This window comes from Dendropsophus ebraccatus, chromosome 15 (genome assembly GCF_027789765.1).
Source record: "Dendropsophus ebraccatus isolate aDenEbr1 chromosome 15, aDenEbr1.pat, whole genome shotgun sequence".
Lineage (NCBI taxonomy): Eukaryota > Metazoa > Chordata > Amphibia > Anura > Hylidae > Dendropsophus > Dendropsophus ebraccatus.
Window position 1 is genome coordinate 64,245,556 of NC_091468.1, and position 14,610 is coordinate 64,260,165.

Here is a 14,610-nt window from a genome sequence, read left to right on the forward strand (position 1 = left end):
CAGATCACTCACAGTTGTTGTTTCCCAGTAAAGGAGTTACTGATTTATTTATTTATTTATTTTTCCAGCATTAAAATGTCCAATAGAATTTTCGGGAAGCTTTTTAAAGGGAACCAATCAGTACATTTTTGCTGATTGGGCTTCTAGAGCGGCTGCACGCACCTGGCAGCCCGCTATGCGGTGGTGTTGGGGGGGTCCGGACTCATGTGGGGTAAAATGCATTTTAATTCCTCACGCGAGGCAGGGGGAGAGCCGTGACTAGTTATCTGGGCTGTGACTAGTCACGACTCTGTCCTGTCAGCGCACTCTGCGGGGTAATTGACAGGCAAGGGGTCCAGTTAGCGGCCTCCTTAGTGTATTTCATACAGAGACCAAGCAAAAATATAAATGAAGTAAATTGCAAAGATAAAGAAACTTTTACCCAGAAGAGACGCCACGTATAGTATAAACCTGTTATGCAGCTAGCTTAGACCTGAATCATGCTTATTGCCATTAGAGGTGATGGTTTTATTGTGCATGCTTATTTTTTGCTAATTTTTATTGTTAAGCCCTTGGTAAACACTGCAACACCGTACAGCTTACTTAAAGGAGCCAGGTCTTGTGGCTATATTACAAATCCTAAACTGTAATCGTATTACCGCCATCTGAATGCAGTCTTAGGCAATTATTCATAGATTGCACATTTGACCAGTATTTTGCATCAGCGTCTTGAGGAGTGGATGTAGACCTTCCCCTTTATATTTGTGCAGTGTTTAGGATCCATTCCTGGTTGTAGTTATAGGCACCATATTCAGTGTTTAGTTGTGTTTAGTTACAATTACAGATAATCTGCAAAGTGTGAATATAGCCTTTGGCTTACGGATAAAGATGCAAATTGCTGACCTCATGTGCGGTGTGTGAATTAGCTCTCTTGGGTATTATTTTCTTCTTGGTCCTCAAAGTGTCACTGTCGTGTTTTTTTGTTTGTTTTTTTGCAGAAATCAATAGTACGGGTGATTTTAAGAAACTTCTTAATTGGGTTTATTAGGCAAATATGTTATTATATGCATTCAAAAAGCCTTTTCCCAGGTCACCTCTCCTCGCTCTCCTCTTCCCTGCTCATTATCAAGAAATCTCGGCTCTTTTACATCAGTCGAGCCCTGTGTAATCTATGGAGAGGGGAGTGGAGGGAGATTAGTCACCAGCAGAGAGCAGAGAACAAAGGATTACACAGTGGGAGCTGTGTGAAAGTCGGTATCGAGGTCAGTGCTGACTTCAGAGGAGAGCCCGGTGATGTAGCTGTACATTAACTCTTTGTTGTCCTGTTTTGGTGCCTCATCTCCCTCCACCCCTCCCCTCTCTATAAAAAACCATAAAGGCAGGGGGAAGAGCTTCAAACTGCTTTTTCATGATAAAAATGCATTTTTCAGCTAATAAACCCAATTACAAAGTTTTTTAAAATCGCCTCTACTATTGATTTCTGCTAAAAAAAAATATATATATATTTAAACGACAGTTACACTTTAAATCACGTCCTGGGACACCTAAAATGTATATAGATTGGCAATTTATCTAAACCTGATAACTTTCAGTAAAGTAATATTGATTGATGATCCCACTATAGTTCTTTGTACGTTACCTGCACTGACATGATGCTGGTTTCAGACATTCAGGCAGTTATTTTGGAAATATGCCATTGCCGTTTTCGAGCCAGAACTAGAAGTGGATTCAAAGTAACATAAAGGAAGCCCCTATATGTCTCCTACCTGCCGGATCCAGTTCTGGCTTTGGCTCAAAAACTGAAGTTGCAATAAAAAAAAAAAAAAAACTGCCATGTGTGAAACCGGTATAAGAACCAGTGTCTTTTGAAAGCGAATTCTAACTCTTGTATATTTTTCTTCATACCTTTTTTTTATCCTCCTTTTTGATTTACAAACCTTTACATCTGCCCGTTTTATTTTTCCTTGAAATGCCCTTTCTTTTATATTTGTATTCCTCCATACCCTTCCGTTCTACAGTGTGACCAAGACCAGTGCATTCAGAGCACCAAATTCGTTTTGCAGGCTGCAGCAACCCCTCTTCTACAGACTGAGCCAACAGTACCCAGTGAGGAGCCACCGCTGCCTGGGAAGACCACCATAAGTGCACCATGTGCTTCTTTAGCACTTGGCCAGCCAACACCACCATCTTCAATGCCAAATCTGAACTCAGAAACTGTTTTAACAGATATGATACCCTTAAAAGAGGATATCGGAAATCATCAGTTCCTTACACCAGAAGAAGCACCATCACCACCGGGAATGCTGCCAGCAAACAGCCCTGTGACTCATAGCCATACCATGCATGTCCTGAACCTTGTCAGCCAAGACTCTTTGCATGAAGACTCTGTGCGTGGTCTCGTGAAACTCAGCTCTGTCTGACCAACTGTGACCCATCAAACATTAGGCACAAAGGTCAAGCTCTGTGATAGGATTGCACTGTGTGATGATACTCTGTACAGTGGCGTGAATTACAAAGTGGCAACTATATATTTGGGCAGAGTTATTTAGCCAGATGGATAACTTTTTTTTTTTTAATGCCCTCTGCTTCAGTACATCAGTACAACAAAGTCTATATTTTCAGCAGTTATTTGGTTGGATTTGGAGAATTAGCTTGAACGGCCTGTAAATCGGGAAACACAGCAGGATATCTGTGTTCTGGATAGTGTGCATTGACTTATTTGTCTGGTATACATAAATACTCTTTTGGAATCTTCCTAACCCGAGAAAATACAGTGGATATCTTATTTTTATTTTTCAAAAATGTCTTTCGGCCATTGGGCGAGCCCTAGTTTGTAACGTTATAAATATTAAGTCCAACAAAGTACACTGTGTTCCGAAAATGGCAACATTTTCATTAGAGTCCAAATGGCGTCCATTTCCCCAGGATACAGTGCTGCATTTTGCTGTTGGGTATGGATATAAATGCTGCTTTGTTTTCTTAAGTTATGTGTTTGGTTAAACTACGAGCACTGGGAAAAGGCACATATATATATATATATATATATATATATATATATATATATTTTTTTTTTTTTTTTTTTTCTGATCGAAAAGGGCTTATGTTGCTGAATGACAATGCATTAACGTTAATCACTTGTTTAAGTGTTTAGATATGGTATATGCCATGACACTTTCTTCCCAGATATGTGCTAAGACATCAAATAAAGTAACATTTTGTTTTCTTACTAGTCTCTGGCGAATTCTGTGAACACCAATAAGCGATTTCCTTTGCATATTCAACTTATTTAATATTGGAGAGAAAGCTGTGCTTAATGGTTTCTTGTAAATGATCCGGTTTAAGGAATAGTAATGTAACTTTTTTTGACAGATTATAGTGTTTTGAATAAAGGCGTTGTTATAAAACTATGTATATCTCTGAATCATCTCTCAATGGTTTGTCAATGGGTTAGAGCAGGGGTCCCCAAACTACGGCCCGCGGGCCGCATGCGGCCCCCCGAGGCCTTTTATCCGGCCCCTGCCGCACTTCCGGAAGGGACAACTTTTTCACTGGTGGTCAGTGAGAAGACTGCTCTCACTGAGCACCAATAAAAGAGTTCCCCCTTCCGGATCACACCAGCCCCTGCCCCGCATCCACACTGCTGCCGACATCCCCGCCGAAGGGATCCCCCAGCAGGTACAGCGATGTCATCACTGCCCCTGCCGGAGGATCCCTCAGAGATCACGTCCAGGTTACATCCAAGTCGGAGGGGTTGGTGGTCCGTGCGGCGCGGAGGAGGCTGGCGGCAGGGCAGACATCTCACACTGCTCCGAGAACTGCGGTCCTGCTCCGGGATCTGCGGTCTGGTGCAACGGACCGCAGATCCTGGAGCAGTGTCAGATGTTATCCCTGCCGCCAGCCTCCTCCGCGCTGCACGGACCACCGCGCTGCACTGGGATTTGATTATAGTTTTTTTTTTTTTTTATAGTCCGGCCCTCCGACGGTCTTAGGGACAGTGAACTGGCCCCCTGTGTGAAAAGTTTGGGGACCCCTGGGTTAGAGAGAGTAGATAGCGGCTTTGAAAGCAGTCCAGAAATTAGATTCATATATCTGATGATTTTATGATCATTGCTATACAGTAGAATCGAATATAAAGCAAACTAACTTAAAGGCTACCTTTAAAGCAGCTTGGCTACAAATTCAGCATGGCTTTGCTTTCATGGAACTTAAAGAAGTAGTTTCACAAATCTGAAAAAAGGCAAGTGGGGTGCAGGAAAATAGTAAACAAAGTAAACTTACCTATCCTTGTGCCCTGTAGTGCCGCTCCAAGGTCCCGTTGATACCTGCCCGTGTCTGGCAGGTCTTCTAGTTGCAACGTCACATACCCGACACTGCCTATTGCCTGCTTAGCCAATGAGAAACTGGGGCGGGACACCACCACAGTCACTAGTAGGGAAGAAAATCCTGTTACTCACCAAGTCAAGTTATGCTTATTTTATTTTGTGCAAAACATCATGGGGTACAGGAGGACACGTTTCACTGTAAAGCCTTCATCAGCTCCGAGCTTGGAGCTGATGAAGGCTATGCGCCGAAACGTGTCCTCCTGTACCCCATGATGTTTTGCACAGAATAAAATAGGCATAACTTGACTTGATGAGTACCGGGATTTTCTTCTCTACTACATCTGGGATGCCATCCCACCACAAGCACCACCACAGCAGTGCCGTCTCCACCAATACACCACCACAGTCACTGACTGGCTAAGGGGGTAATTGCAGCTGGAAGAGCCAGGTACATGACTTACCCGGATTCCAGCCAAAGATGAAAGTTGGCGGCTGACAGCTGAAGTGGCTCAATGGGGACAGGTGAGTTTACTTATATTTTTCCACACCTCCCTGCCTTTTTAAAAAAAAAAAAAATTGTGGGACTTCCTCTTTAACTTTCATACTGTCCTTTGTCTTTTTCTTCCTGGAAAACTGATGCTGTTTCTAAGAAGGCAGAGCAGGACCACTGAGAACAAAGTAGGTTGGTGACCAGATGGGCGTAGAAAGCTGTATGTGCACATCGTAAGTTTGAATCAACTGGATAATTCATTGCCGACCTGTTTAAGGGTACCTGCCATGATGAATGCTGACCTGATCAGCATGCAGCTACTCCTGCTGACAGTTCAGGTAACTATAGATATGACCACCCTGTGTCTGTTCCTGTACACAAGACTTATTGGGCTTGTGCACAGAACAGACTTGAAGTAGTCATATCCTAGTTACCTGAACTTCCGGCGGCAGTAGCAACTGCATGCTGTCCGGTTAGCAAACATCGAAACAAGTAGTCTTTAAAGAGGGTTTCCCACTTATCCCCTTTTTTGATGTACTACTGTATATTATATTAAAATGTGTTTGGGTATCTTCAGGTATTAAAGATTACTTCTAGGGTTAGCTATTTCAACGTGCCACTGATATATGAGAAGATGGAATGATTGGGTTCCCTCACCATAGTGAGATTCTATAGAATGAAGAGGTGTAGAGAACTGTCTTACCGTAAAGTTCATAGCTTGGAAATTTCCGAATCTGTATTACCTATAATGATCGTTGCTCCTTTTCGTTTTTATAAAGCTGTTAAGCTCATGTGGATTACCGATGCTTTGATATTTCAAAGGATTTAAAAAAAAAAAAAAAAAAAAAAAAAAAAAAGGTTCCCTAATGATATATTACCTAATATTTAACAGAGTATGAAGTCTCTCGGTCTAAAACATCTGGTTGTTTCATTCCCTTTCAAGGATCATCTATAGGGGTATATGGCCAAAATATGAGTCTGATTGGTTTTGTGAAGCCAGACCTAATCTTTTTCTATGACGCCTGGGGAGGGGGGGGGGCTGCGGTTATAGTTTTGATAAGTAGAATCCTAATCTGTAAAGTCTGATTTGGTTTATAATTTGTGTAAAACCATACCATATCTGAGTTCGTTATGGGCTATTTTTTTCCCCCAAACATCTACTTGCTAAGTTAATTTCAGTAAATATGCATCAGGATAATCAGAATGTACCCTATGTCCTAGGGGAGTACTAATGGGAGAGGAACTACTAGAGAAGAATATAGTGTATCCATTAATAAAAATAATTTCTATAAAGTGAATTTATTATGTTGAATCATAAATTTGTGTTCAACTTCAATAATAAAAAAAAAAGTGCTTGTGTGTCTGTGTTACATACAAAGTTATGGCTCCTCCGTTTGCTCTTATCGCTAAATCTACAATTACTGTGTAAACCCACCATTAATAACAAGGTGCGTACCGAAACGCTCATATAGTTGTACTACACCGCCTTACTAAAAAGAAACTTGCAGTAGAATTGAATTCAGTGCTCTTTACGCTTCATGCAATATGAACTGCAAAAAAAAATCTACGTGAAAATGCAATGGAATCTCATAAATGTGGAAGACACCATAGACATAGCAAAACAATCTAAATATACACACGACTTGGAGAATTATGCCCCGGGTATAAGTGTATTTTTGGAAACGTGAGGAAAAAAGGCACAAGTGATCAAAACCAATGTTGAAGGACTAATGTAAAGGAAGAACCCAACCACAGAAAATGAAATAATACTCAGACTACAAGGGTTTTCGGGTTAGTGCCCATTTGGATAAATCATGTGGACAGTCGGAAAAAAGAAAGGTGGTATGGTGAAAAAAAAAAAAGGAACTGACAACATTGGAAATTGGCATGATAATAATGAATCCACTCCAGAGAATATTGTAGGGAAAATTGTAGTAAAAAAATAAATAAATTGGAAAAGTGGGAAGAAGCACAATAGACAAAGAGATGGTCAACAAAAAATAGGATTCTGTATAACAACCGGTGATGTGCATAAAGTTTTTATTCTTTCAGTATGTTTATTATTACAAGGCCCAATATGGGTCTTACCAAAGGGACAGACTAAAGGTCCCATCTATGGCTTTGGATTTATTGAATCCTTAGTGGATGTACATAGGTTCATACCATCTTTGTCAGCTACGGTTTGTGATACCACACCTTATGAATCCGAACATTGATGAAACATCTGTCTTTGAAGGAATTGAAACAACTGCATAAAAAGCGAACAAAACAAACTACTGCACCAAAAATCTGGACTTCAGCCTGGTGACATGAAGATGCAACACCTTCAAAACAACAATTTCAAATCGAACAAAATATACAAAAATTGTATAAAGTGACAGAGAACTGGGGCTCTCGGATGTTGAACCGGTGTAATAGGGCCAGCATTTTAATGGTTAAAAAAAAAAAAATTCCTAGTTCGTTAGCCTCATATCTCGTGTAGTAGGGAATGCGCAACTGATGCATGATAGAAGCAAATTATCCAGTGATTGATTTATGTGGGTCCCTGAAGCTCCAGTTGGTGTCTTCATTTTTTTTCTTCGCTTTCTGGTTTGGGCTTTCCCATGATGCACTTTGTCTCCTGTGATGTCTAGTTGACTCTGTAAAACTGTTAGATGGCTTACATCTTGCTCATCCAATCAGAGCTGAGCAACCTGAGTCATCTGACAAAGGGAGGCTGGCCTAACAGGGCTTAGATCCGTCTCCCTCTTGATGTCATTGTCACAAAATGGCTGCCACAGAGCAGCCTGGGGTCAACAGTCATTAGGTAAGAATGAGTTTACTTCACTTCCTGGTGGGGGGTTGAGGGGGGAAAAGAAAAGAAAGGGGGGCAGATAGGTGATTGAAGCATATTACAAAGTTATATAACTTTGTAATGTCTTTCAATTACTGGGAAAAAGCTTTTTGGTGGAGTACCCCTTTAAACCTGCTTATAAGTCCCTATAGCACATGGGGCACTAAGGATGAAGGTAATTTTCTTACCTCCATCCTCTGCACTGGTTTTGGAAACTTTGTAGTTATATGTAAATTACATGGTTTGGTGCACTTGGGGCAGGATTTCCACCCTTAGTGCACTAATCTGCCCCAGCCCGTCCACCTAATGTATATTGGGGAGGAGCTCTGCAGTGACATCAGCGAATGAATACCCCTTAGGAAGTGCTGAGCGAATCGGTGCCCTTCCTCAGTGTATAGTAGTCCCACCTCTAGTGCACATAACATTTACATATCTAACAAACTACAAAGTTCCAGAAAACAGCGCTGAGGAGCAAGGTAAGAAGCTTAACAAAAATACGAACTAGTTCCTTTTTTTCCTCATGTTAAGACCAAATTAATGCAGTGTTCCTCCCCGCCTTCTAAGAGCCATAGTGCTTTTATTTTTCCATCTTCAGGGCTGGTTTGGGAGCCATTTTTATTGCGCTATGACCTCTAGTTTTTATTAGTATAATATTGCTGTAACAGAAAAATTTTAATCGCTTTTTATTAAAAAATAAAACAAAAAAAACTGATATATCATTTTAAAAAAATCAGCAATCCTGGTGTTTTTGTTTTTACGCTGTTCACCGTGCGGGGACAATAATGTTATATTTTAATAGATCAGGCAAGGTGGTATATTAAAAAAAACCACTTATTTCACAGTAAAACATGCAATCATTAGATTGCATATACTGATCGATGTTATATGCCATAGCATAGATCAGTGTTATCGGCGATCTATGCATAGAGCCTGCCTGAAAGCAGACTGTATTCATAGGGTCCTATTCCACAGGCCGAGGAGGGCCCGATCAACAATGTAAACGAGCGGCGATCTGCTAGATCGCCGCTCGTTTACTGGGCCTATTCCACGGCCCGATGATCGTTGAGCGAGGGCTGCAAGGACATCCTTACCGATGTCCATGCAGCCCTTGAAGCAGCAGCATACATTACCTGTCCAGGCTTCTCCGCGCTGTCTTCATCCCAGGGTCCTGCGCACTCTATCTTCTGAATGGCCGGTCAGCTGACAGGCCACACTCAGCCAATCACAGGCCACGGCGGTCCTGGCCTGTGATTGGCTGAGCGCTCCGTCAGCTGACCGGCCATTCAGAAGATAGAGCGCGGGACCCTGGGATGAAGACAGCGCGGAGAAGCCTGGACAGGTAATGTATGATGATGATGCTGCTGCTGTCAAATCATTGGTCGCCCGCCGCGCACCGCTATTCAACCGTAGCGATGCGCGGTGGGGGAACTATGATTTTAAGTCTGGCCCTAAATGAACGATCAGCCGATGACACGATCATCACGATCATCGGCTGATCGTTCTCTCTGAACGTTTCACTGAACGATAATGGGGCCAATCCGGCTGATTATCGTTACTGTGGAATAGGGCCATAGATGGCTGATCCGCCAGGACAGAGGTAAGTGAATTACCCCAGCCCATCGGTGCAAGCGATCAGGACCCCCACAGCATGGCTGATCACTCAGTGACAGGAGCTTGTCCTGTCACTAAGTACCTTAAACGCTGCGATCACTATAGATTGCAAAGTTTAAGGGGTTAATGAGAGGCAGCTGCGGGATCGCAGCTGCCTGTCATTACCCTCAGCTCACGGGACACTGATGTGTGCGGGACTAATCTCACTGCAGCGGTCCCGCACACATCCTCTTCAGTGTCAGGAACGTATATGTATATATTACGTGAAGGGGTTAAAAAATTTTGTTTTAAAAATTAATAAAACAATAACCTCACCAAAAAAATACAAATGCATAAATTAACCTTTTATAAATAAATTTAAAAAAATTCTATACATTTAATATTGCTACAGCTATAACAATCCAAAAACAATATCCTTATTTATCTTTTGTTCAGTCCACGTCCCCAAGAATGATACCAATAAAGACTGTGTTTTTATGTGAAAATATCCCAGACCCCTACCAATCTCCATTAAAAAAAAATACATTACAAATGTATGACTTTCTGACACCAGTTCATTTAAATATTTTTTGCTGCTGGAGTACCCCTTTAAGAAGAGCAAGAGGCTAGTTGAGCTAGGAGGGTTTTGCATGAAATTAGTCATCCACAGAGAAATATGAAATTCTATTTTTAGTTTTGTATGAGTTTTTGCTCTTGTTTTTGTTCTCTATTCTTCCCTTTTGATTTAGACTTACACCCCCTTAGGTGCCTTTTGTATGGCCAGAGCCTGGGCTGTCTGTAGGTAGTCAGATGTACCTAAAACTGAGCCATACATCCACTCCATTCATTTGCCGATCCAAAATATTTTTTTTATTTGATGTCATTTTTTTTTTTTTTTTTTTTTTTTAAGGGATAAACCCCAGCTGCGTGTTAGACTTCACTGGTATGGGGTTCGGCCTGTCCTGTGTTTTTGGAGCCATTATCTGGTTTATTAGAACATAATTCTGTTTGTATGAATTTATATTTCAGGAATGAGTATAAATATATTGCTGCATGTTATTCTCTGCCTGTTATTCAGGACTCCGTCCAAATGAAGGGCTGGAAGCATTTTTCTTCCCATATCTAAATTACTTAACAGAGTCCATACATGGTGTATCCCAGCCAGGGCCTCTAAGGCGAGAAAAAAAAAGTGACGTCTGCGAAAACAAACAGAACTTTTAGCTTGTTGAAAAGTGCGATTTCAGAAAGCTGCACAGCATTTTATGGCAGGCCATATAGCAAGTAACATGTGGTGAGCAGGCTCTTCCTTACATAGATATTGGCCTATAACGTGTTTGTCTATTAGCGCTTTCAGGTCAGTTAAAGGGGTTATTCAGCGCTACAAGAACATGGTCACTTTCTTCCAGAGACAGCACCACTGTTGTCTCCAGGTCAGGTGCGGTTTGCAAATAATCTCCATTCACTTCACAATGGAACTGAGTAGCAAAACCAGCACCCAAACTGGAGTCAAGAGCGGTGCTGTCTCTGGAAGAAAGTGGCCGTGTTTTTGTAGCGCTGGATAATCCCTTTAACCTCTTTTCAAGGCCACATGGCTGGAAGTAACTCTTATTCGATTTTGCTTTTTGAGTAAAAATGCCATACAGATAGTTTGTAAAAAAACATGAGGCTATGTTCACACAACATATAAACAACGTCCGTTATTTGGCACTCAAAACAACTGCTGTTATTTAGCATGTTCCTACGGCTAATACTGTAACGTCAGCCATAGGAACATGCTAAACAACAGCAGTTGTATTGAGTGCCAAATAACGGACGTTGTTTATACATTATTTTAACATTATTTTAGCTCAGTATTGACTGCTTCCCGTTTGGATGTGTCCTGTAATAAAATTCTATTGACTTTAATGCAAACGACTGGTCTAAAAAAAAAAATTGACATGTTCATTATTTTTGTGACTACAATTTGTGCACAAAAGGCTGTTGTTTGCATTCAACGCAGTGGAATAGATTGATGATAGAAAACAGCGGCCTGTTTTTACCTGACAAGAATGGCCGTTGTTTTACGAAAAAGTATGTTGTGTGAATATAGCCTAATACTGTTAGTATATCCCCCAAAAAAAGTATAGTCCAAAAGTGGTATTAAAAGAGTTATCCAGCGCCACAAAAACATGGCCACTTTCCCTCCTCTCTTGTCTCCAGATTGGGTGGGGTTTCAAACTCCGTTCCATTGAAGAAAATGGAGCTTAATTGCAAACCGCACCTGACCTGGAGACAAGAGATGGGGGAAAGTGGCCATGTTTTTGTAGTGCTGGATAACCCTTTTTGGGCTTTTATGTGATGCCCATTTTTAGACTTGGGAAAATTAAGTACATAGTGAATTTCTTTAGAACCATTTTCTTTGCAACATTTGCCATAGAAGATAATGGTTTTTTTTTTTCTCTTTTGTGTTGCCTTTTTCCGTATAGATAAACTATAGCATATAGATGGTTATTTGACCAAAGCTGATATTTATGGCTGACTTCACACATTACATTTTCTGTTTTTATGGGGGGGGGGTTTGTTTCTTTCATTTTGTTGTTTTTTGAATGTGCTCTGCAGCTGATCGAAGACTAGTAAATGGTCCTTTATCTATTTTTTCTGAGGTCAAAAAACTATTGCCATTTTGTTGCCAAAGACATGTGAACCTTGATGCAAACAAGCATTGCATGTTAAGAAAATAGAAAATATTACAAAGCTTTCTGTTCATCCGTTTCAGACATCCGGGGTGATCAGACATCTTATAGGGTTTTGTATATTCAGAAAAAGCACTGCTGCAACAACAGCACCACCCCTGTCCTCAGATTCACTTCAATGGAACTGCGCTACAAAATTGCAACGAAACAGAGCAAGGGTGGTGCTGTTTATGGGGAAAAAAGGTGCTGTGTTTTTCTAAGCCTGGTTAACCCCTTTAAATCATTATGTAAACTAAGATCTCAGAACATAGTGTTTAAAATGTCACTATTGTTTCACAAAACTTTTAACATGTCATAGAGACATCATAGAGACATGTCAAAAGTTTTGATTGGTCCCGGTCTGAGTGTTCACACCTGTACTGATCGGGAGATAGAGCTGAGAGAAGACTGCGCTAAATGCCATCCTCTCACGTCTGCGTCATGTGATCAGTCAGACTTATCAGTTGGGCCCCGACTGATCACGTGACACAGAGTCGGGAGAGGACCACGTTTAGTGCAGTCTTCTCCCGGCTCTATCTCCCAATCGGTACGCGTCTGAGCATTCAGACTCGGAGCGAACAAAACTTTTGAAAGTTTTGTGAAACTTTTAAGGATAAATAATAATCAAAGATACTTTCTTTCATTCGGAGTGCATTTTTAACCTCTTACAGCACTCCAACATTTCATCTATATTAAAGTATAAAATGCTATTATTGAGGTGTAAGAGATATATGTGTAGCATTCTCGTAAAAAAAAAAAAAATCTAAGGCTCTAGCCATCTGCCAAAAGAAATTGTTGTCCATATGCTGGCACATCAAAACATTTATTACACGAAACCATCTTACAGCTGCCATTTTTTCTAATTAAAGTGATTCGGATTCAGATTTCTTGTTCTTGTCAACAACACTTAGAGGCTATGTTCCCACTTCGGGAACATATCGGGGAATGGCGGCAGTCTCGTTATAATCATGATTATGAACGTTATTTGGGGCCATGATTATAACAAGACAGCAGCTTTTCCTTGCTATGTTCCCGAAGTGGGAACATAGCCAAAACATGTAGCAAAGACTGATCTTAAAGGGGTAGTTCACCAAATGTTAATTTCTTTCACATCAACTGGTCCCAGCAAGTGCAGCTATGATTACAATGATCATACATGATCCCAACTCAGTGACTGTCTCTAGGGATGAGCGAATTTTCAGTAGGAGTGAAACGCTTCGTTGGGATCGGCCGGCAGCTTGTCAGAAGTCTGTGTCGCTCTGGGGGCCGGGAAAAGCTGGATCCAGCTTTTCCCGGCACCCAAGGAGAAGCGGCACGGACTTCAAAGCCAGCAACCTGATAAGCTGACAGTGGATCCTAATGAAGCACTTCTCTTCGATCTTAATATAAATTTCGCTAATCCCTAATTGTCACCACTGTATTGGGATTTACCATTTCTATGTTCTATGGGATGCAGAATAAGAATCCAGTATATATCCTATATCTTAGCAGGGTATGGTTTTAAATATGCAAAACAAGAGTCCGTGGAGCCTCAGTTGTGAGTCTCAAAACATGGTATAGCCAGATATCTCTAGCCTGTTGCCACGGGGTGCCTCCATAATGGGGAGCACTCCACACCACCCCGATAGATAACCCCTTAAGTCCCACTCGGCTTTGGGGGCATCAGTGGAGATTTTTTCTCTTTGTCATGATCGCAATACTCGCACCTTGAGTTAGACGTTGACAAAAAGGGGCCACCCTGTTGTTTCCCTATTTATGTTCGAATACTCGCAACAGAGTGGGACTTAAGGGGCTACAAATCAGGGTGGTGTGGTGCTCTCCCCATCATGGAGGCACCCCGTAGCAACAGGCTAGAGATATCTGGCTATCCCGTGTTTTGAGACTCACAACCGAGACTCCACGGACTCTTGTTTTGCATATTTAAATTTTAGGGGGCATCAGTGGAGAGTCCTAATTGAGGACTTCATTGGAGTTTTTTCACTGATCTCCTTGAGTTCAGTGATTACTGTGTTTTGCAGGGTGTGGTTTTACTTTGTTATTCCTAAAGTTTGTGAGCGTATTTTAATGGTTTTCTAACATGGTACGTTTCAGGGCCAGGTCCCGGAGACTCCTGCGCTGTTGGATCATAATTAACCAATGACGGATATGAGGAAGTCATCATCAACTTCAAACTGACCAAAAGTGGAAGGATGCCAACACGGCTCAGATGGGGGTGGACATGCTGGAAAATGTCCACAATTTCTACTGGACATGTTGCCATTAAACTTCATGTATATAATGTAATTGCAGTTTTTCAGTCAGATTTACTTTCTGGTTTATACATTTGCAATTAAGATTTGTAAGCTTCAGAGGAATAAATGAACGATTGTGCCAAAAGTTTTATTTGTGGTGGTTTTCATTACTTTTGATTTTTGGTCCCTCGTGAACAAATTATGGATGCTTGTCAAGAACACTTAGAGTTAGAGTGGTTTTTAAAAGTTAAAGTGTAAAAAGTTGGATTGAGGCTGGAATCAGTTTTTGTGTCAAAACCAGAAGCGGATCCAACATGAGTCCTCCCTTTTATATTTTTAATCCCTTTTATATTTTCCATCCCTTTGGCACAAAAACTGCAGTGTGTGTTTTCATCCTTAGGCTATGTTCACACACAGTATTTTTGCTCAGTATTTTGCAACAAAAACCAGGAGT

General features: G+C 41.2%; 1 protein-coding gene across 3 annotated transcripts in view; it reads left to right on the plus strand.

Moving 5' to 3' along the window:
- ZDHHC14 (zinc finger DHHC-type palmitoyltransferase 14) overlaps positions 1–14,100 on the plus strand; it is an 81,074-nt gene extending 66,974 nt beyond the window's left edge. The window contains exon 10 of one of the 3 annotated variants that reach the window (XM_069955601.1): positions 14,017–14,100. In XM_069955601.1, the coding sequence (XP_069811702.1) occupies positions 14,017–14,058 (42 nt within the window). In that variant the 3' untranslated portion in view covers positions 14,059–14,100. Of the gene's footprint in view, positions 1–1,997; positions 2,770–14,016 lie in introns of those variants that run through there. The other 2 variants (XM_069955598.1, XM_069955599.1) reach the window with 2 other exon arrangements.
- Positions 14,101–14,610: the final 510 nt, after the last annotated feature.